Below are 23,534 nucleotides of genomic sequence, written 5' to 3'. Positions count from 1 at the left end.
GCAAAGTACCTGGCACCTGGTGTGCATTTAGTAAATGTGAGCCATCAAAATGTAATTGGATTTGGCTTCATTTACATTCACTAAGTCATGAAGACAGTGAGTGCTGGAGCCAGAAGCCGTGCTGTCGCCTCCTTGCGCCCAGAGCCACCGCAGTGCCACCCTAATGGAGGATGACTACTGGAGTCAGAATAGGACTGTTGGACAGCCAGTGGTAATGAACCCTGGGCAGAGACTATTAGGTAAAAATTAAAAATGATGCTGTCAAGGGATATTTAATGTCAGGGAGAGATGTTTAGATATATTAATAAGTGAAGAAAGGAGCATGTGAATTAGTATTCACAGATTCAGCCATAAGAGGGAACAAGTGTCCAGATGCCACAGTGTGGAAAGACTTTGAAAGCATGCTACCTGGGAGAAGCCAGTCAGAGAGGCTGCTCGCCTTGTGGTTCCATTGACATGAAAAGTCAGGAAGGCAAGTCCTTTGAGATGGACAGTAGGCTAGTGGCTGCCTGGGACTGGGGGGAGGGGAGGGGCACCAGGAGGTGATGGCTAAGGTGTGTGGGATTTCTTTTCTGGGGTGATGAAGATGTTCTAGAATGGATAATGATGATGACTGCACAACTCCATGACTATATCAAAGAAGAATGAACAGAACACTTTAAATGGGCCAATTTTGTGATATGTGAATTAAATCTCAATGAAGCTGTTAGAGTTATGTATAATCTGATTAAAATTGAGAGAGATATGTACATGTGCATCTTATGTTTGCACGTGTGTGTGTAGGGGGGGCAGACAGTACAAATATGTCCATAATGATCAAAACAAGGAAAGCATCATTTTTCTTAACAGTTCATTTTGAATTTCAATGTCAATCAAATAAGTGCCAAAGTAACTTCCTACTGGGCTTGGGTCTCTCTAGGAAGAAACAGCTGCTCCCCAGCACCATACCTTGTCCACATGGAGGGGCACAGCAAACCTCCGGAGGGTGGGGACCGAGGTGAGCCTGCAGTTCTCTTCGAAGTCCTTGTTGAGGTTGGCCAGGTAGAAGAGCTGGTAGAGGCTGTTGTCCTCATAGGCGATGACATCAAACAGGATGCAGTCACCTTCCTCGTAGGCGTTGACATGGTGAAACACCACCATGGCATCTGTGTAAAACTTGGTGGGCACAGGCTTTCTGGTCCTCTGGTCAATGATGTGAATGTAAGTCTGGAAGAAAATGCCCACCTGGTGGTCAGCTCTCCCTCTGAAGCCTGGCATGGTGGAGTCCGGGGACTGACAACACCTGGCCCTACCCGGCACTAGCTCATGATCTGGAGCATTCCCCCTCCTGAGCTCTGCGTCTTCTCAGAAGTACCCGATAGGTAGAAGCACTCAATGGGCAGAGCTGTCCCTTGTTGGTTTCTGTGGCCCCATCTTCAAGATGGAAGGAGGGATGCCCTGCTGCCAGGGCCTCTGGGCAATGTCTGGGGAGGCTCCCGAGGGTGCACTGCCCTGCATTCCACAGACGAACTCCAGGGGACAGTGACCGCATTGGGGAGGACCTGCCAGGTGTCAGGCTCCATCAGAAGCTGTAGTCCCTAAGATCCCAAGTCCCCCGTCCTATGGGTCCCCTCTCCTGGCTGGTACCGCAGGGCCCACTTCCCACCTTTGCCTGTTCCCCAGGAGGTGCTTGTCACAGCAACCCCACCTGTCCTGGGGGCTGCAGTGAAGCGGACCCAGTGCCAGCTCCAGCCTAGGAGCTGCACCCGCTCACAGGTGCTCAGGGACACCTCCCTGGGCGCTACTGGCTGGCCGCACTCTGGGTGGTAATCAGCCATATCTGTTGCCGTTTGCCTAATCCAACGGGGTGTGAGTTTTCTTCTTTTGGCAGGTCTGGGCTAACCACCTCCTCCTGAGAAGAAGGGAGGCTCACTCTGGTCCTTCTCTCTTTCCCCAGAACCAAGCTTCAGGTGTTAGGAGGGCTGCAAGGGAGGTAGGCTCTGATTGAGGTGGTAGTGGGCTGAGTAGGGGAGGTGAGGATAGTGGTGATGATTTTAGGCTTTCTCTCTCTCATGACTGCAATTCCTGAGCCAACCACTGGGATCTTGCAGGAAATTCTCTTTTAAAGTTGGGCGTGGTGGCACATATCTATAATCCAGGCTACTAGGGAGGTTGAGGCAAGAGGAACACAAGTTTGAGGCCAGCCTCAACCCTGTCTCAAAATTAAACAAAAAGGTCTGGGGATGTAGCTCAGCTTAGTGGCACAGCACCCCTAGTTTCAATTCTCAGTGTTGTAAAAAAGGAAAAAAGAAAATTCTCTTCTGAACTCATTCCAGAGCTTTCCCCAGGGCTGTCTGCTCTGACATGTGATTTCTGACATGTGGAATCTCCCTGAGACTTTCTGAGGGCCAGGGACTCCTGAGAGGTTCAGGTTAGAGACATAGAAGACTCCCAAGCTCCTGTTGGCAGGAGCTCCCAGGGGCTCCCCAGGAGACTGCTATAGGACACGCACAGCTTCAATGGAATTCCGGTCCTTCTTGTTTAAGCTGCAAATATTTGTGGAGGGGCTACTAGGCATCAGGGGCTTCTTCAGGAACTAGAGAGACACAATAATCCCAAACTCCTTTCCCAGAGCTCCCATGCTAGTGGGGTGAAGCCCGCAATAAATACCAAATCTACAACATGTCAAGGTGATGGGCACTCCTGAAATAAAGATAGCAGGGTGGAGGTGGAGAAAGCCCCAGGCAGGGTCTACTCAGATGGGCTCAGAGAGGAAGGCCCAGAGATCAGGGGTGTTTAGCCACCACCTGGGTCAAGGGCAGGGGGCAGCCAGGTTCAGGTGGGGGAGCAGCCCATTTCATGAGAAGAAGACGATGCAAAGGCCCTGAAACAGGAACGTGTCTGGCTGGTTCAAGAGCCTGGAGAGTCAGGAGGACACCAGGACAAAGCAGGGAGTGAGGGCTTGGGATGGGGGTGTGTGGGGATTCCAGGATCTTATTCCAAGGAAGATGGAAAATCACTAGAAGGTTCTGAGCAGAGGCGGGACCTTAGCTACAACTTTACTCCCACAAGAACCTCAGAGCTGAGAAGGGAGAGGACAGGCCCTAAGGAGGGGCCAGCCACAGTATTTGTATGTACATGTAAAACTGTTTGCTACTGGGACAGGAGGCTGGGAGGGAGGGGACTGAACATGTGGCTCTAAAGTCATGTATTAGTTGACTAAATAACACCAAGAATTACTTGATATTTTTCAAAAGCAAAGTAATAACCGAAAATAAACACAAACACATACGTGCACACATAACCACACAGACACACCTGCTGGAGCACTCAGGCACACCTGGACTACAGATGTTTCTCCTGAAGCACACTGGGGAGCCCTCCATCACTGCGAGCACCTGCCGTCCTCCCAGCAACACAAGGTGAAGGCAGGGATGCCAGAGGAGCCGTGTTCTTGGATGATGGAGGCTGTGAGGGGCCCAACTATCCCTCAGGATGAGCTCTTGGTCCCTTTGCAGCTGGGCATGTGGGGACTGGGTTGGTGGCCTTGGTTGCGTGAGGTCAGTCTGTCTCCAGTGACTTACTGAAGTGGGGGGTAGAAGGCCCAGGCCTCTTGCCCTCATTCAGGGCTACTCTAAAGGACCGTCGGCTTTAGAACTCTGGAAGGTTGAGGCTCCTCCTGGAGTCTGCAAGGTAGCTGCTCTCCTCCCTCCCTCCACGCAGTTGCCTTCCCCGACCCTCCTGCCAGTCAGGCTCCCTCCCAGTCTGCCCCTCTGGCAGGCAGCGACATCCCAGCCAGGCCTCACCTTGTCCTCCCTGTGGAAGGCCATGCAGGAAGCCCAGCTGACTCCCCGCATGTATGCCGTTGCCATCTTGAGAATGTCCAGCCTGAACGGCTGCTCCAGAAACACGATGTAGTTCTCGCTGATTCCAAAGCTGTGGTAATAGCTGGGGGAGAGGAGCGAACGGGAGGGGATGGAGCAGAACACCTCCGTGTGCCTCAGAGGGCTCTTCCCCTTCCTCTTGGCCTCTGCAGGAAAGCAAACCTGGAATCACACAGGAACCAGCCCAGGACAGGACCACCACACAACTGTCACCCACAGACTGATGGTTGCTAAGGAGACCAGGCGTAGGGCCTGAGAGCATCCCACTCAGGCCCCCCATGACGATGGGCTCAGGTTCTCGGGCATGAAAACCTCTGGTCCACCAAGGGAGGCCTCGAGGCCAGGACTTGGCATCACAGCCAGGGGCTCACCCGAGCCTCGCCTGCTTTGGCACAGTCTCATCTGGACTGTGGTCCCACTCCCTCGGCCCCACTCCCCCACGCCTTTGTGCATTGTCTGTGACTGCCTTTGCTTTCAGCTACAGTGGCCCGCGCCTTAAATATTTACTACTTGGCCCCTTTACAGAAAAAGTCAGCTGCTGCAGAGCAGTGCTTTTCAAACTTTAGCGCTCATGTGAATCATCTGGGGATGGTGATAAAATGTGGAGTTTAACTCAGCGTGCGGGCTGGGGCCCGAGTCTGCGTTTCCATCAGGCTCCCAAGAGACGGGGGCTTTCTGGGCTGAAGCTCTGGTATTTTTCTGGGTGCCATCATTTGGCATGTATTTCCTAAGGCTTCCACAACTTTCTCCTGCACTGCCCATTACAAGACCCTGGGAAGGGACCGACTTGTGATGAGGGACTTTTACGTATACTGTGACAATCAAGCCAGGCTGTCGGATGCCCACTGCAAAGCTGAGAGACTGAGACTTGGTGACATTGCTTACCACTGTGGTCAGAGCCACAGGGTTCAGCAGGAAAACATGGCCCCTTAGCCTTGGCTTCCTTCTCCACCATCAGATCGCATAGCCCCAGTGAAGGTAGAGACCAGGATGAGACAACACAGTGGTGGGGGACAAGCTGACCTCTTGTCCTGACTGGGGTTCCGGTGCCTCACCTGGCGCACCTGACACCAGAGGTGATCAGTGTTTGGTTTTCTTATTCCTCTGAAAGGATGAGTCACCTCTGGTCAAAAGGCCTCCCCACCCAGGCCCCAGGCCGGTTTATAATGAGTTACCTGCAAAGGTCCCCACCTCTCTGAGGCCACCTGTGTACACTGTGAACAGCTGGCCGGGGAGGATGTTGTGGGGCTGTGGGATGGTTCTTTTCTTCACAAAACAAATGAAGCACAATGCAAACTGAGATGACAAGCTCCTGGCCCAGGCGGCACAGATGGGGACGACTCCCCAGGCCAGTCCCAGCTTGGAGCAGAGGGTGGCTGCTCTTGTGGTATCTGCTCCTGTAAGCTGCAGGCCCCAGGGTGTCACCAGATCCCCGAGCCTCACTGTCCTCCTGGGTAATATGAGGTGGCAATAGATGCCTAGATACCCCCGACTCTGGCAGTCTAGGATTCTGACTGGACCTTATAGTCCTTGAATGACATAATTAATGAGATTTTTGCTTAAAGAATACTCATTAATTCTTTAATTCTCAAGAATACCTTCTGACCCGAGGGAATCACATCTCCCAGCACAGCCTGGCAATTCTCTCAGAAGTTTCTACAGGACGGTGGGGGCAGGGACCATCAGGATCACAGATGTAAACCAGTTTCCTAAACCAGAAGGTCAGGTCAAGCACCCTCAGAGTCCCGCACTGCCTCGAGTCCTGCGTGGCAGCCCTCATAAGGCCCAGTCTCCTGGGTGTGGTTCCTAGGAGGGTCCTGGACAAACACAGGCTAGAAACCTCACCCTCTTCCCCCTCAGGAACATGCAATTCCCGTTGGCCTGGGCTTTGCTCCAGAATCCCAGCCCTAAGTGGAGAAGGTCCAGAAGGCCCAGAGAATAGGGTGGGGACTTGGAGTAAATCCCAGCAGAGCTGAGCTCCCTGAATAATCCTGGGAGCCTGGCTGCTGAGCTGGGGGTGAACCCTGGCCATGCGAAGATTGTCAAAAGACTTAAAACATGGATGGATGGATGGATGGATGGATGGATGGATGGATGGATGGACGGACCGAGGGATGGATGAATAAACTAATAAAATAGTGGAGCTTAGAGAAAAGGTTGAAATAGGATAAATGAGTGGATGGGTGGTGGGTGGATGGATAAAATGATGAATTGATGAAGGAGGTTAGAATAGTGAGGGGATTCCCTTCTTCCAAAAAGAATTCCAGAAACTACTCTTTTCTTTTAAAGGAGGAATCTGAGTTTATGGTCATCTGAATGCCTACTTGATGGGGAAAGTATCACCAAGTGCTGGGTTGTAAACAAAACCCCAGCATTCCTCAGCAGGAGCTGCCCTTGGCCAGGTGGGCTTCATTACGTGCCCCAGAAGGACCTACCTGGCACTGTGGCAGGGATCTTAAATATCACATATTTTGTCTTCCCCTTGTCCACAATGGATGTGCCCATGTTGAGAACATCTCCAGCCCCATCATAATGAGGATGTGACGTTGCCAGGTTTATAGCCACATATTTACGATAATCAACCTGCAAAATAAGACAGCCTCAAGGTTTTTAAAGGGGAGAGGTTGAAATTTCTTGAACACCTGACTGATTCTATGTCCAGAGAGATGAGGGGGATTTTTGCACATCTCCAGATTGGAAAATAAGAGAATTACCTGAGTGGGTGTGGACCCTTGGATCTGATGTAACCCTGTGTTGGGAGGGGCTCCTACTGCAAAGGGGTAGAGGAGAGTTGGTGAGCCTGTGTGACTTCTGTGGCTGTGATTCCCCCCTGCAGCCTGTCCCCGCCAGGGCCCTCAGCATGCAGACAGGCTGTCTCACTGCGGGAGGCTTGAGCAAAGACTTTGGCAGAGAGACTGCAGCCTTCCAGCTAATCCTGGCCACTGCTCTGTTAACTCATTTAGATTCACCCCTTTTGCCTTCCACAGAACACAGGGCTCCTGGCCTGTCTCGCGCCATTGTTCTGGGGATAGAGAGGGCACAAAGCCCTTTAGTCAAAGTGAAGCTCCACTCACAGGCTGAACAACAACCCCTGCCCTGCACAGGCCACAGCTGAAGAACCATGAGGTGGCCAGGACCAACTGTCCACCCTTCCTCCCCAAGAGCAGCGCACCCTCCAGCCCAGAGTCAGGAGGGCTCCGTCCTTTCCCGTTATTTCCTCTTTTGTGGAAAGCAGGCATCAGTTGGACCCCCGCCACCTAGCTTAAAAGGAGCGGGACATAATTTCCCAGCTAAGAAAAGCACTCCCTTTAACAGATTGTTAAAACGCCTTGTGAAGACACCGGGGCTTTGAACGGCCAGCTGAGGAAAATCAAAACGGGGTCTATTGATTTTCACAAAAATGTTGGATTGATTCTGCCCAGGAAAGGCATCTGCTAGGACATTTATTTTTATGCCCTTGCTCTTTGCCCAAGGCCTCCCTCTGCAGGTCAATATGGGTAGGGCTGCCAGGAATCCTGGCACTCCAACAGCCATTCCAACGTCATCAAGCTCCCTAGGGTGCCAAGAAGTGTGGGTTGAATTGTGTCTTCCAATAAGACATTGCAGTCCCAAACCCTGGTACTTACCAACGTGACCTTATTGGGCAATAGGGTCTTTATAGAAGTAATTAAAATGAGCTCATACTGCATTAGAGTGGGCCCTAAATCTGATGGCTTGGGAGTTTATGCAAGGTGAGAAATTTGGACTCAAAAACCTCAAGGAGATGGCTGTGTGGTGATGAAGGAGGAGACTGGAGCAACCTGTCTATAAGCTAAGGAGCTCCGAGAATTGCTGGCAGCCACCAGGAGCTGGAAGAGACAGGGAAGGATCCCACCCTAGACCCCTCATAGAAAGCCTGTCCAGGAAATTCATTTTTATAAAAGGAAAACAAACTAAGGTTGAGTTAGGACCTCATCACTCATGTTATTAGAAAGCAAACTCCAAGTGGGAACACCTTGATTTCAGACCTCTGACCTCCATGACTGAGAGTAAAGCCCCTTAGTTTGTGCAATAGTCACGTATTACTTAGTGATGGGGACACGTGGTATTATTTGGGGGACAGAGATAAGAAACATCAATATATTTTGTTGTTGTGTGAATGTCACAGCATGTTCGAAGACAGACCAAGGTGGTTATAACATCACTAGGCAATACAATCATGGGGCCACCAACGTTTAAGTGTTCTGTGTTGACAGACGCATTGTCATGGGGCATAGGACATGCTTTGTTGCAACCACTATGGAAAATCAACACAGCCCCAAAGATGAAAGCACCATCCCTGCCCATAGGAGCTTAGAATTTAGTACCAAGCATGGCTAGGGGCAGCCCAGGATGGAATGGCACGTGGGGGGACCTCCGATGAGCTCCTTGCAGCCCAATAGGTCTCGCCAAGCATGCCCCGCCCTTGCATGTGAAACTGAGGTCACTGAAGGTCTGCTGATACCTTCTGCAGGGTCTCCAGTGTCCATGGGTCAATTTTCCTGATGTAGTTCGTCTCTGTGGTTGCGTAGAAGTCGTCTCCACACTTCATGATGTTGATCAGGCAGTTGTCTGTGAAGTCAGGGATGGTGTGGGACAAGTAGGAGAATGCTCTGGGGAAAGAAGCGTATCAGCAGGGTCACTGGCTCTGCCCACCCAGCCAGAAAGTTCTGCCCTGAGGATCCTAGTTTTCTTATCACTTTAATGCTTAATTTCAACTTCAGGAGAAAAAGTACTGGGTCTCAATGGGTTCTTAAGGAATCTCGAGGACTCAGATATCTGGTTCCCCAAAGACAATACCACAATGAACTGGGCAAAAAGGGAGTTCCTAGGTCACCCACTGATCCCTACTGAGCTCTCAAAAATCCACAGGTCTCTTGTGCCAGAGCCAGCAAGAGCTGGCAGGTTGTTTCCAAGTGCTTGGAGCAGCTCTACAGAAATCGCACACATGCCATAATGGCTGTCAAAGCAGTGAATTCCTGCTTTGTCCACACTGGTTTTCTCAAATTTGGCTAGGAAATTAGTTTTTTAAAAAGGAATACAAATGAGTGTTGAGTTAGGAACTCATTATTCATTTTTATCAGAAGGCAAACTCCAAGAGGGAAGGAAGGAGACCCAGAGGGGTACATTGGTGCAACTGGCAATCCTAGATCCAGGTCGTGCACCCCTGCTGACAAGGGGTGGCAGGAGAGGCTGCTCCGCAGCTGTGGTCTTAACCCTTGCCACTCCTTTCTGGCTGGCTCCTTCCAGGCTCCGCCCCATTTAAAGGTGTGAGCACAGCACTTCCCTCTGCAGACAGCCGATGCCATTTCCGGAGAAGCAAAAGCAATCTTGCATCTCTGGACCAGTGTAGCCCCAGCCTTTTCATGACCCCTCTTTGTCTGAAGAGTATCAGAAAGGAGATACCGACAGCTGGCCTGCTTCCCTGGCCAAGAGTTTAACGTTTAACAGTGGAACCTGTGATATCTACATATGCATCAGAACCTGACGATCTGAAAAATCTCCCCCACTTTGTGTCCACCCGCCAGTCTCCTCTCTCCTTTAAGCATCCTTTCAGACTTGACGCCTGTGCAAGCAAAAACTAATCTAGATTTCCTCTGCCTTTGTACACAAAATGAAGCACTTATCAATATGTCTTGGAAATGTTCCCATATAGAGTGTCCTCCTTCCTCTTTACTTCAACATGGTGCTTTCTTGTACAGTTTTACTGTTATTGATTTAACCGCTCCTCTGTTGATGAGCACTGGGGTTGTTTTCAGTTTCTTGTTATAACAAATGACGTAGCTGTGAATAACCTTGTTTGTACATTTGTCACTTCAGACACGAGCAAGTGTATCCCTTGACCAGAGGGAATGTGCATTTGTAACCTTGACAGATGGTTCCTAACTGCTCTTTCCCCAGTCACACGGGAGAGTACCTAACAATTTGTCAAATGCTCTCTGCCTTTCTTGCTACCAGCGATCAAGAATTACCAGCAACTCTGGTCAAAAGGCCAGCCCCGTGGAGTTTTTATCCACCCTAAAGAAAACCATCAGAGGGGAAGTACTGGTTGTTTGGACCATGCAGGGCGTCAAAGAGCATGAAATTCAGTCAGATTCTAAATGGGCAGTTACTTGGAAAAGATGTTTTTGCAGGGGTCCGGGTAGGCCATTGTTCCAAACTCCGACACCACGATCCTGTTGGCCTCGATATTGGCGTTGTAGGTGTCACTTCTCAGGTATTTGCTCCTGTAATGGACCTCACCTGAAAGAGAAGAACCAGATTAGTCCCTGGTTGGCATGTATAGGGCTTTACGATCTCTGTCCTCTATTCTGGGGGCTTTATGAAGGAAGAGGGAGGTCAGCTCACCAAGATGGTTTCCTTTCATGCAGGTGCCGGCATCATCAGCACCCAGGGTCCAGTTTCACACACAATCTGCCCACTTGAGACTCACAACAGTGAGTCATGCTCAGTCTGTCTGTCATAGCTCCATTTCCATATGAGGGAGCTGAGCTCAGAGACATGCCATTGCCTGGCCCAGTACTGTCTGGCTGTGTACCATTCCTTCCGCCATGTTGGTGTACCCCCAGAGGTGGCACAGGCTTGGAGGACTGGCCTAAAGGCTGCATTTCTGTGGGAGGCCAACCTTACCGGTGACTGAGTTACACTCCCCAGCTGGGTGCTGAGGCGTTCAGTCACAGAAATGGGTGTGTCTTGCTACAGCCCCATGGGTGAAGCTATGCTCACCTGTTCCTTTGTAATATAACCCCTTGCCCTGTTTAGGATAGAATCTTCCATGGAAGTGCCTTGTGTGTGTCCCCTCCTCTTACTGTGCCCTTGGGTGTGGCCTACCCAGGTGTCAGTCAACCTGCTGACAGTGGACATCATGAAGATAGACTCAGCCCCCTGAAACCTGACCCCTTGCCTCATTTGAATAGCTTCTCCTCAATAAAAGGGGTCAGCGCGTGTGCTCTCTCTCTCTCTCTTTCTGCAGACCCTTAAGGTCAGAGGAGCTGTCACAGCAACCCCAAAGAAAAAGGTATTTGTGTCTCTTGTGTGGTTATTTCGTGCAGCCCAGTTAGCCCAGTTTAACTAGAGTGACCCCTGAGCCTTTTAGTTGTGAGACACATTTCCCTGGGGCCCCTCTCATTGTTGGGAGTCCTGCCTTTAGAAGGCTGGGTGGACAACTGCAGCTTCCTGGAGTAACACTGACATCTACCAGGGGCCACCTAACCTTCTGCTCTGTATATGGAGGGTTGGAGCTGTGCTGACTGGGTGACCCATCCAGATCCTAGAGCAGCTCTATCTCACTGCACAAAAGCAGGGAGCAGGTCCCTTCATCAGGACCAACATGAAAACAGCTACTGTAACAACTTGTCACAAAATTTATGACCTAAAACAACAAACACCAGCTTACAACTCTGAGAGATATGGTCTGAAATGGGTCTTTCAGAGCTAACTCACGGTGTCCATGGGGCTAATTCCTTCTTGGGCTCTGAAGGAAAAATCTGCTCCTTGCTTGTTCTAGCTTCTGGAGCTGCCTGCATTCCTTGGCTTATGGCCACTTTATTCCAACACCTTTCTGTCATCTTTGACTCTGATCCTCCTGTTTTACTTTTTTTTGGTACATGGTATTGAACTCAGGGGTGCTTCACCACTGAGCCACATCTCCAACCCTTTTCTGGATTTTATTTAGAGACAGGGTCTCACTGAGTTGCTTAGGGCCTTGCTAAATTGCTAAGGCTGGCTTTGAACTCATGATCCTCCTGCCTCAGCCTCTCAAGCTGCTGGGATTACAGGAATGTTCCATCATGCCCAGCCCTGCCTTCCTTTATAAGGACCCTGTGATTATGTTAGGCCACGTAGATAACCCGGGGAAACCTCCCATCCAAGATCCTTAACCTAAGTACATCTGCAAAGTCTTTTGCCATGTAGAGAAACAGGAAATATTCTCACGTTCCTTTTGGGGAGAAAGGAGGGGAGAGAGAGCTCAAATCCAGCTGGGAATGCTCAGGAGAGGCATCATTACACTAGAGAGTCTATCTCATGCTAGTCAGAATGGCAATTATCAAGAATATAAGCAATATTAAATGTTGGTGAGGATGTGGGGGAAAAGGAACACTCATCCATTATTGGTGGGGCTGCAAATCGGTTGCAACCACTCTGGAAAGCAGTATGGAGATTCCTTAGAAAACTTGGAATGGAACCACCATTTGACCCAGCTATACCACTCCTCGTCTATACCAAAGGACTTAAAATCAGCATATTATAGTAACACAGCCACATCAATGTTCAGAGCAGCTCAATTCATAATAGCTAAATTGTGGAAGCAACCTAGATACTCTTCAATAGATAAATGGATAAAGAAAGTGTGGTATATATACACAATGGAATATTACTCAGCATTAAAAGAGAATAAAACTATGGCATTTGCAGGTCAATGGATGGAGTTGGAGAATATCATGCTAAGTGAAGTAAGCCAATCCTCCAAAACCAAAGGCTGAATGTTCTCTCTGATAAGTGGATGCTGATCCATAATGGGGGAGAACATGGGAAAAATGGAGGAATTGTGATTGGTCAACGGGGAGGGAGGGTGGGGAGGGGATATGGGGGCAGGAAAGATGGTGGAATGAGATGGACATCATTATCCTAGGTACATGTATGACTGCACATATGGTGTGATGCTACATTGTGTACAATCAGAGAAATAAAAAGTTGTGCTGCAACTGTGTACATGAATCAAAATGCCTTCTGCTGTCATATATACCTAATTAAAATAAATAAAAAAATTCCTTACCAAAGGAAATACAAAAGGCTTGGGTATTCATAACCCTGCAGACCTATTTCTCAGCTCTTAAAATTGAGGCACAGAAAAGTTAAGTACACTGCCTTAAGCCACATATCTAGTGAGCACTCATGGATTTGAAGCCCCATAACAGGCATTGAAAACTGACTCTCCTAACCAAGATCCTACCACAGCAGCACAACAGGTTTGACTGTATTGCCTGATCCTTGATGCTAAAAATACCTGTAGAAATGTGTCTCCATGACTGAACAGCTTGATGACATTGCACAAGCTGAGCATACCCACATAGCTATACCCTGGCCAGGAAGAGGACAGAAGCAGTGCCCTAGAAGCCTCCCGGGAGCCATTCAGTCACTAACCCCACCCCAGGGTAACAACTCCCTGGACTTGCAACAGCATCCTTGGTTTCCCCTTCAGCATGTGTTCTTGACCATCCCCCAGGACTGAGTGTTCAGTGGTAACGCCTCCCACTGTGCACTGGAGGGAGGTAATGACAATAATAGTGACGGACTCTGCACTAGTGACACGACCCATAATAAAACTGGAGGAGACTATGGAAGACTGTCCAATTCCTTCTCTGGTCTAACTGGAGTTTCTTGACCAGGAGGCTAACTGTGTGTCCTCTATCCTTTTGTCAAACATCCTTTTGGAGGTGGCCACTGTGTAAGCAAGTGTCACTGGGCTGTTTTAGTTGTGGGGTGGACTTCAGAGACCGTGGGAAAACCTGGGGAGGAACAGTTGGGATCCTGGGCTCTGGGGCTGAGAGGGCTGTCCCAACACCTCAGGGGACCAGGAGTGGGGATTCAGTAAGTGGGAACAGCCAAAGTCCCCACCCTGAAAGAGACTCAGCTGCCCATAATGCTAGGAATCCACACCCCACCATAAACCAGCCACACACCTGGCCTTGATCAGAAGCAAGCCTCAGTCTTCTCCATGCTGACATGAGGATCATGATATTTCTTATACACGCAGAATCTAAGGCCTGTACAGCACATAGTAGGTGCTCAAAAAAGGTGACAGTACCAAGATGCTATAGACAGAGTAGTCAAGGCTTTCATTCTGGGGCTTGTCCCCATCCAAGCTGGCTGACTGTGGGCAGGTACTGTCACTGAGCGTATTTCCTTCAGTGAAAGCTGGGGATTCCAGAGTTCTCTGTGCCTCGTTGGTTGTTTACATGAAGTAAGATGAGCAAAGGTCTCTGGCTCCAAGACACACTGTGTGAGTCGAGGGCTACTGAAACTCTGGCAAGGTCCGGGAGATCCTGGAGGTGGGAGGCCACACCCTCGTCCCCAGCTGTGTACTGCCTAGAAGCAGACCTGCGTTAGGCCAGCCTGGCCTGTGCTGGCCACTCTCTGCAGAGTGCGCCACCCCTAGTGCATTGGCTGAGGCTCTTTGGGACCCATGGATGCTTGGCCCACAAAACTGGATTCTTTTCACTTGAAATGTAAACTCCCAGTCCAGGCCACCCATGTCCTATAAACATCCAGCAGCAGAGCGGGGAGCACGGGGGGCCAGGGGGCACAATGTGTCTCTGGAACTGCTCAAGGCTGACCCTGTACTTCGGGGCTGAGAATAAAGAAGGGGCCTCTGTGTGTCCCCACCCCCTGCTCTGGGGAGCATCCAATTAGCCACATTCCTTCCGTAGGACGCAGTAAGCACACATGTCCTGCCTGGGATCTTTAGCAGCTGGGTCACGCCTGATATTTTGGGGGGCAGAGGAGGCATATGCGTGTGTATGTGCACACACACACATACTCTTTCCATTATTCCAACCCTGGTGGGACAACTTTCCTTCTTGGATAATCAGTAACTGTCATTGCTAGAGGAGACCTGGAGTCACTCACCTCCTTAAATGTTTAGACACAAAGCCCTTTTTATTTTGAAGTGATTTTTAGACGTAGAGGAAGGAATGTTTTTTCACACCCTTCACGCCCCACCTCTGTCCCTTTTGTCCAGTTTTTGCTGTTTTTTATTTTATTTTATTTTTTGTGGTGCTGGGGATTGAACCCAGGGCCTTGTGCCTGAGAGGCAAGCACTCTACCAACTGAGCTGTATCCCCAGTCCTCTTTGTTGTTTTTTAAAGCATTCGCTTCTTCTGGTCTCTGCTGAAGGCCACAAGCCACTTTACGGCCTTTTCCCTCTCCAGTCTCAGAATCCTCTCCCAGTGTGTGGCTCCATATGGCACTTCTCTGCTGCAGGGAATCCCCCGGTGCTTCTAAACACTGGCAGAGGCTGTGCCCAGCTCATAGCACTTCTCATTAACCTGGTCCCGGGGGCCTGGAAAGTCTACTGTCTACCAAGAGGGGCTTGGGGTCTCTTGGACAACGTGTTAGGAACACCAATGCTCTGCCCTTACCCTTTGAGATCATGATTCACTCAAGCCCTGGGTGACACTGGCTCTCAGGATTTACATCCCAGGGTAGTCTGAGGAAGGAGGTATACAAAGGCCTTTTGAGAAATCCTGGCTCTGTGTTATCTGCACATCAGAGACCCCCTGATCTCCCTGTGTGTGCTCTCTTCTGAACTAGGCATAGTAGTGAACTTAACCTACATTCCCACTGTGAGATCATGGGGAGCCACTGAGAGTTCTAGAGGAGAGGAGGGAGGAGGCTAGGCTGCGCCATGCCAATGCTGGCCATCTGGCAGCAGTGAGAGGGATGGGGAATGGGGGTGACTGGTGGAGTGGGATAGAGCAGAACTGTACAGTGGCTAGGACTTGAGATTTTGATTTTGGAAAGCATAGGGCTTGAACTTGACCTCTACCACCTTTTGCCATGTGCATTTGGGCCAGTGTTAGGTGCTTCCTCAACATCTCATGATGATTCTAATTGCTACAAATTCTAACCATCACAACGGCTGTCTAGGGGAGGATGATTTTCCCAACGAGGAAGCCGAGGCTCAGGGACCACAGTTCACCCATGCCGGAATGCAGGGGCTGAAGTCTCGCCATGCCTGGGCAGTTGGGCACAGACTTGCCTTCTCTGTGACATGCTAGAGTCTTATGCAACCAGCCAGGACTTCTTTAAGAACTTGTCTCATGAGAGCCACCAAAGTGACAAACCAGCTTGGTGGCCAATAGCCAAGGATTCACAATGCATGTCTTAAGCCAGACACCTGTCATTGTCCTGGTAGGGTTCTGCTCAGAGGTATATTTGATTCAGTGCTCAAGTGGCCTGGCAGGTCCCTGCCTGTTGAGAAGGATGCTCAGCTTTGCTCTTCAGCAAAGCTTCATATTTTGATTTGATGCATATTTGAATCCAAAGATGCTTCATATTTTGATTTTATGTATATCTGAATCCAAAGCCTGCAATCTTCCATGTGCCCTGGCCCACCTTATTGAAAATGCATCTTATTTTGCAAGATGAACTGAGGGAGAACCCTGGACACCCTTCCACAGAGTCTTGTGCTTGCTGTGGACAGAATAATGCCCCACCCCAACATGTTCACACCCTGGTCCCTGGAACCTGTACATCTGTTACCTGACATGGTGAAAGGGACTTTGTGGGTATAATTAAGTGAAAGATTTGGGGATGGGAGATGATCCTGGATTATCCAGGTGACCAGCATCATCACAAGGGAGTTTGTGGCAGTGGAGAGAGGGCAAGGGATATGAGGTGGTGGCGGGCTACAAGATTCTGGGCTGCTGGCTTTGAAGAAAGCAATGGAGCCACGAGCCCAAAATGCAGGCAGCTTACAGAAGCTAGAGAAGGAAAGAAAATGGATTCTGCTCTAGGGTCTCCAGAAGAAACGCAACCCTGTCAACACCTTGATTTTAGCCAGGTGAGACCCACTTCCAACTTCTGACCTCTGTAACTGAAAGAGAATAAACCCGTGTCTCAGGCCAAGAACGCAGCAGTGGCAGCTGCGGCACTCTCACCGTCTCTGATGGTGAAGCTGTGGAGTAAGGCCAAGCCGTCAAACCAGTGGTTGTATCTGCTCTCCCCCACCGTGTGCATGCCAGGCCCGTTGCGAAGCAGGGTCCCCTGAAGCCATGCTGGAATCCTGCCTGTTGAAGAAAGAATGTGGAGTTGCCAGGGAGAGGAAGGGGGATTGGGCAGCCCCACCCCGATCATTGCACCTACTTGTTTATTCCACAGATACTTCTAGAAAGTGCCTGGTATTTTGCTAGCACTGAAGTTACCAAGATAAATAGACATGGTCCCTGCCTTCAAGTTGCTCATTGTCCGTGGAGGAGACAGAAGAGGAGACACATAACATATTCTATGACACAGGCAAGACTTTAGGCCCAGCAAAGTGTGCTGCATGGAGCAGAACCTCCCCTGGGGGGTCGAGAGCAGGAATGAGCAAGGGCTTCCTGGAGGAGGCAACCTGGCAGTCTTGAGGGAGAGTGTTTGCCTCACAAAGGCACAAGAAAGAACATCCTAAAGCTGTGCCATCCAACATGGCAGACGGCAACCCCATGTGGTGATTAAGCATGTAAGTGTGGCCAGTGAGAACTGAGATGTGCTGTAAGGGTAAAACACACACTGGATATCAAAAACAGTGTGAAAAAATAAAATATCTCACTTGCTATTTTTGCATATGATTTCATATGGAACTGATAATATTTTGGATATGTGTTAAATACACTATCGAAATTAATTTCACTAGTTTCCTTTTACTTTTTTGAATGTGTCTACTAGAAAATTTAAAAGTACCAGCGTGGCATGCACCATATTCTGTTGGACAGTGAGCACTGCTCTAAGATAGGGTGCTGCGGCAGACACGACCAGTCCCCCACACAGGTCCCTTTGCATTCCTATCTTCCTAAGGGCTGCTTTCTGTTTTAATGAACATGGCCTCCTGGGCAGGGGCCCAGCCTCAGCATGGCCTCCCGGGCAGGGATCCCCCACAGGCACAAACTTGGGTTGTCCATCACCAGCAGTGTCCAGCTGATTGGGCTCCACCCAGGGCTCCAGGTCTGCACAAAGAATCAGAAGCCCTGTTTTCTGCTGGCTGCCTGGCCTCGGACAACTCACTGTCCTCTCCCATCTCAGTTTCCCCATCTGTGAAGAAGGGGGGCTTGAGCTAGAGCACGGGTCCTTCCACTAGAAGCACCAGGGGGCTTGTGAAGATGCAGACGCTGGCTCCACCCCACACCATCTGGTCCAGTTGGGCTGGGGGAGCCCAAGATTCTGTGCTGCTGCCAAATGTCCAGGAGGTGGTGACCACACAGGTCTCACAACCCTGCTTTGGAAACTGCTGCTCTAGAGGATCTTTGGAGTCTGTTCAGCATCTCAGGTTCTAAGATTCTTATTTTCTAAAATTTTCAAGGATTCCATGCAGTCATGGGTCATGAGTTATAAGGGGAGGTACAGTGACATGGCAAGAAGTTCTGGATCCTAGCATACAAAGGTTAGGGTCACAGGCTCTCTTCTTATATACAAAAAATTAATAGTAAATATTTATTTGTGTATTAAAATTTTATATTTTTTCAAACATAATATTATGTTTATTTATATTTCTCAAATATAAAATATATATGTCTTATAAAAACTTCAGGGAAATAGACCCAAATGTTTCCTTCTATGTTCTAATTTGCACTTACAAATTATACATATAATTTAATACTTACACACACAGAATAGCATCATATATTGAATATTATCTTTGTACTCATGAAAAATAGGCATAAAAGCAGATTTTTTTCTTTTGAAAGACTTCTAAGGCAATTCTGCAGTCGGAAAAAAATCCCAGTGGACTTTCCATCCACGATCCATCTGTGGGGAGACAGAAGCGCCAGGTGCCCAGGCTGCCCCAGCAGCTGTTTTCTGAACTGAGGGACTGCTATTACAGGGACCTGAGAGCTCAGAACCAGCAACAGCCCTTCAGAGTCTAGATAGGATGGTCCCAGGAAAGCGGCAACCCACAAGAGGAGAGAGCAAGAGAAATGGCAGAGGGAAAAAATGAGACTCAAATCCGGCTAAGAGTGGTTCTCGACAGGGCCTCTCTACGTCTCTTATTGGATCTGCAGGTGTCCCCAGGCTGAAGCCACACCTGTGGGCACCTGAGAGCAGCTCATGTCAGGCTGCAATGCCCTCCACGTGGGCGTGTGCATGGGCAGGAGCTCGCACATGCTTATTTGCTTTATAAAATCAGTTTAGGAAGCACACATTGCAAAACAGTATGCATTCAGAATAGCTGCATTTGCAGCCTGATGCCCTTGCGCATGTGGAACCGGAGCATTCCCAACACCTCTCTCCTGGAAATAGTGAGAAGGACTCTCTCTATCCCTGGAAATGGACTTAAAATGTGTAAAAGCACACCCAGATCATCAGAGAGAATATGTCTGGATTATGGGTCATTTTGCCCCTACAGAATATCTCCCAGACTTTCCAAAACTAATTCACATTAAAGAAAACAGATGTCCGCCTAAGCAGAGTCAGCAGATGGTACAAAATGCTCACCTGTCACTTTGGCCTTCAAGGGCTCCAGCTGTTCCTTCTTATTCTTTCCAAATATCAAATCCATCCTGCTGGCTGCAGAGCGAGGATGGATTCACAGGGAACGGGTTTCTGTGCGCTCAGGAGCTGCTGCTCCTCCTCCCGCTTTGCCTTCAGGCCTTCCCTCCCCGCCGGTCTTTACATCAGGGTGGGTCCTGAAGCCACCCTCTCTCCCGCTTGTCTCCCTCTGAAGGCCTGGTGTCTGCTCTCACAGGGGAAGCTGCCGTGCTGGAGTTATTTATAAGATGTTCGGTCAAAGGTCAATTCCCAAGCCATGTGCCATGGCTAATCTTTAATCCTGTTAGTGTGTCCCCCACTCTCCCTCTCCCCTTTCACTTCTGGCTTATCCGAGGAAAGCTCCTTTCTGAATAGTGGAGAGAAAGCAGGGCATTCTGCTTAGTTAGTTGGCTGAAGTAATCTATCCCGAGTGCTGGAGGTGTTTATGATCAGAACAGAAAGGGACTGTGAGGACCAGCAAAGGCGCCTGAGGACACTGGTCACGCGCACGCCTGCTGCCCCGTGGGAAGAGGCTTCTGCAGAGTTGGGGAAGGGAGTTTTGGGCTTTGTTTTTAATAAGGAGCCCTGATCTCCCCCAGTACAAATCATACCTAAAGAGCAACTTAATTCATTATTTTCTTTTTGGAAGAAGGAAAGATAAAAACGTGTCACATACCTGTTTAAAACATAAGGCCAGGGAACCAGAGACTTCTCAGGAACTGAAGAATAGTTAAAAAACCAGCTTCCTGGCCCATCAGGAGGGCAAAGAGTGACCGCATCCGACTCTAGAGTTTCCCAATACTCACTTATCTTGACGTGACGCCATTGCCATGTATCCACATTGAAGTTTCTGTGAGCATCAGGTGAAGAGAATGAACTCGCATTGCTCGGGAACAGCCATTCCCTATGGGTAGACAGAAAAAGGCTGTGGTGTACCTGATTTAATCATCGCACAGCGTGTACACATGTTGAGACATCCCATGGAACCCCGTTCATGTGCAATTTTTATGTTTGATATATCAGTTAAAAATGCATTTAATTAAAATAAAATTGTTTGAAGAGAAAGAAAAAGGCTCAGTGCTGGCCTTGATGCAGCTGAGAATGGGCTGAGACTTGAATGTCCCCGCACGCTGTACCTCCTGCCCGGCTGCACATTCCAATCACCGGTGAGAGGTTGAAAGTGCCCAGGCTGGGCCTGGCTCAGACCCCCAGGACAGACCCCCTGACTCAGAATCTCTGAAGGTGGAGTCAACTACCAGCGTTGTCAAAACTGTCTCCCGATGATCCTAACATGCGCAGCAGGCATGGCGGAGCCCTGATCCAGGGAAAGAGGCCGCATGTTCGAGCTAGTGGTAGATTTGAATTCCAGTCCATCCCTATTCTGTGTGTCCGCGTCATGTCTTCCTCTTTGAGTCTCCTTTTCCTTAACTGTGAAGCGGGGTGTGATGACCAGTCTCGAGGCCACTGTAAATCAAGGGTCTAGCTAAAGACCCTGCCCCAGAGAGCTGTCAATCCATGTCATTGCCCTTTTCTCCCATTCTCTTAGAAGACCCTTCCCTTTACCCATGTGTCCAGTAAGCTGAATCATATCCTGCCAGTTTATTCCACAGTTGGGTCTAAACACGGGCGTCCTCATCAGGGCTTTTGCTCCTAGCTTGTTAGAGCTGCATCTTGTGTGAATGTCTGGCATACCCTGAGGGCAGGGCTGGGCTGGGGTGATACTGCCATGAGTGGGAGAAGGCCCCGGGCTTGGAGATCAGAAGGCCTGGGTTTGCATCTCAGCCTGAGATCTAATAACTGCAATAACTGTCACATTACCCTTGGGAGCCTTGCTTTACCCTGCAAAACTGGGGTGGAAATGCCCTTGTCACAGGGCTGGTAAGGAGGACACCAGCGAAGTTAAATAGGTGAAAACATGACCATGTTTTTCTTCCTTGGCCCTCTTTGTAAATTCAGAAAAGCCATAGCCTCTGTCCACAGAGCACTGTGAGTCAAGTTCCTTGCAGAACCCTTACCTGCACAGCCCACTCTGGCCTTCTGCTGACCCATGAGATGAATCCTCTTGGCACTGTTCTAGAAATGAGAGAACACAGAGAAACCAAACGTTTGCCCCAAGTCACAGCAACAAAGATACTGAATTAGAAAGCAAAGCTGGTAGCCTGGCTTCAAAGTACACACCGATGATTCCACACAGCTCTGAGGCATGAGGGATATTGGCTGGATTTTTACTGAATGAAGTAATGGACAGATTCATTGATGGGGGATAGACCCCAAGAAGACAGTCTTGGGTTGATATTATTGCATCATTTATGATATCAATGATAAGCTCTCTTATTTAGGCCCCAACCATAACCTAGGGATAATACATGGTTAGATAAAGCTATTTTTTTAAATAGTGGTGATAATAAGTTGATCATAATGACTGATATCCGTATAAGTTTGCTCCATCTGTCATAATAAAGTACCACAGACCGAGTGACTTAAATTATAAGAATTTATCTTCTTACATTTCTGGAGGCTCAAAGACCAAGATTGAGGTGTGGACGGGATGGTTTCCCCTCGGCACCTCCCCTCAGCCCTGTGTCCTCACATGATCTTTCCTTTTGTGCATTGCCTGGTTTCTCTCTGTGTGTCCAAGTTTTCTCTTCTCATGAGGACAGCAGTCAGACTGGGTTAGGGCCCACCCTAATGACCTCATTTCAACACAATCTCCCTTTGAAAAATCCATTTCTAAATGGTCACATGTTGAGGTCCTGTAGGTCAGGGGCTTCCCTGAATAAACTTGGTCTGGGAACAAAGGTTGGTGTATAATAATGTCATTAAGAATCAACAATTAAGGGAAGATACTTTGACTGCAGGTAACAGGACATCTGCTGAAACCCCAGAGATGTGCATTTACCTCAGTCACGTAGCTATCTGGAGCTTGACATCCTGGGTCCCTTGGAAGCTCATCTGGGTCATTCTCTGGTCAGTGCCTGTTCCCAACTTCCTCATGGTCATCCTCCAAGGGTTGGCTTCTCATTTTTAGGTTGTTCAGGTTTGGTTACAAATGATTGTCTCTGCTCCAGGAACTGGGTCCTCACAAGTGGTGTGCAAAAAGCTGGGAGGCAAGGTGGGGACAAAGGAGGCCTTTTTTCCCCCTGACATTTCTCATTTTATGCTGGAGGACAATCTTTCCCAGAGCGCCTTGAGCAGGTTTTCTCTTACATCCCATTGGCTGAACTTTATCAGGTGACCATCCCTGGGCCAATCCCTGGCAAAGAGAAACAGAACAGTCTTAATTTCCTTAAGCTCATTGATAGTCTCTTCTGGGGTGGCAGGTTGTCACTCAAATCTGGTTTTTATGAGCAAAGAAACAGAAGGGATGGCTTGGGATAGGCGACTACAATGTCAGCTGGAGGCAGAATATCACTCATCCTCACATCCATTCATTCAAAAATTTATCGAATACCTTCTATGGGTTGGAAACAGAGTGGGGAATAAACCAGGAAAAAAAAATTCTGTGCCTTCCTGGAACTGACACCTGCGGTGTGCCAAGTTCTGGGAATGTAGAGGTGACTGACAGACCGACCTCTTAGACCCACCCCCACGATGATCTTTTTGTTTGGGGTCCAGGTTGGGTGCACTTTCCCAAAGGGGCTGGGTGCCCTGTGGAGGTTCTCCTGATGCCTTTGTGCCAGACATCTGTCCTCCCTCTTTCTAATCAGAGCAACCAGAAGCAGCCACTGCTCTCTTCCCAAGGAGCCCTGGCCCCACAGCTCTGCCCCTGTGTTCTGCATCTTTGCTGATTTGGGGAGAGTTGGATGAGGGATATGTTCCCGGGGAGAGCAGTCTCCTGACCTGTTCCTCCCCCGCCTCTGATAACCCTCTTTGCTGCATGCCTGACATGCGCCATGGGATGTGCCTTGTGTTCTATTGGCGGAGTCTCATTTCAGCCCTCCATGGCCCTACAGGGCAACATTAGAAATCTTACTTTTATAGCCTCACAGTCGTGACGCAACTTGATCGCACTGAGTGCATCTCCCTCCCCACTACACAAAAGTGCTTCCCACCTTTCAGAGTGGCTGGTTGGGGCAGATGAGCAGATAAGGGAGCAAGAGCAAGGGGCCACTGTTTCTGTAATGCAATTGCTTCCTTAAAAGGGGCCTGAAAACTGGCCAGTGTGCAAGAGGCTGGGGCAACGGGACGGAGAAGGAAATGGCACATCTTACGCAAGAGTCCTGGTTACTCAGTGCTGAGTAACAAATCTCCCCCAAACGTGCTGGCTTAAAACAACCACCGTGTTTATTCTCTCACACTTCTGTGGGTTGGCTGGCATGTCTGGGCAGCTCTTCTGCTTTTAGGGCTTGCGGTCCTCACACAGCTGCTGGTGATTGACTGGGAGGTAGGTGGGGGCCTAGGCCTCTCTCTCTCTCCCTGTAGCCTTGG

General features: G+C 49.3%; 1 protein-coding gene across 1 annotated transcript in view; it reads right to left on the bottom strand.

Moving 5' to 3' along the window:
• The window catches only part of Bco1 (beta-carotene oxygenase 1), a 30,213-nt gene extending 11,076 nt beyond the window's left edge, over nucleotides 1-19,137 (bottom strand). The window contains exons 1-7 of the mRNA XM_027933293.2: nucleotides 19,074-19,137; nucleotides 16,544-16,672; nucleotides 9,995-10,124; nucleotides 8,347-8,494; nucleotides 6,299-6,446; nucleotides 3,786-4,009; nucleotides 949-1,206 (exon numbers count right to left, since the gene is read on the bottom strand). Of these exons, the coding sequence (XP_027789094.1) occupies nucleotides 949-1,206; nucleotides 3,786-4,009; nucleotides 6,299-6,446; nucleotides 8,347-8,494; nucleotides 9,995-10,124; nucleotides 16,544-16,672; nucleotides 19,074-19,137 (1,101 nt within the window). The remainder of the gene's footprint in view (nucleotides 1-948; nucleotides 1,207-3,785; nucleotides 4,010-6,298; nucleotides 6,447-8,346; nucleotides 8,495-9,994; nucleotides 10,125-16,543; nucleotides 16,673-19,073) is intronic.
• Between the last annotated feature and the right edge of the window lie 4,397 nt (nucleotides 19,138-23,534).

This window comes from Marmota flaviventris, chromosome 18 (assembly GCF_047511675.1).
Source record: "Marmota flaviventris isolate mMarFla1 chromosome 18, mMarFla1.hap1, whole genome shotgun sequence".
NCBI classification, from domain to species: Eukaryota; Metazoa; Chordata; class Mammalia; order Rodentia; family Sciuridae; genus Marmota; species Marmota flaviventris.
The sequence above is the reverse complement of the archived record's forward strand: the minus strand, read 5'-3'. Positions and strand labels throughout refer to the sequence as shown.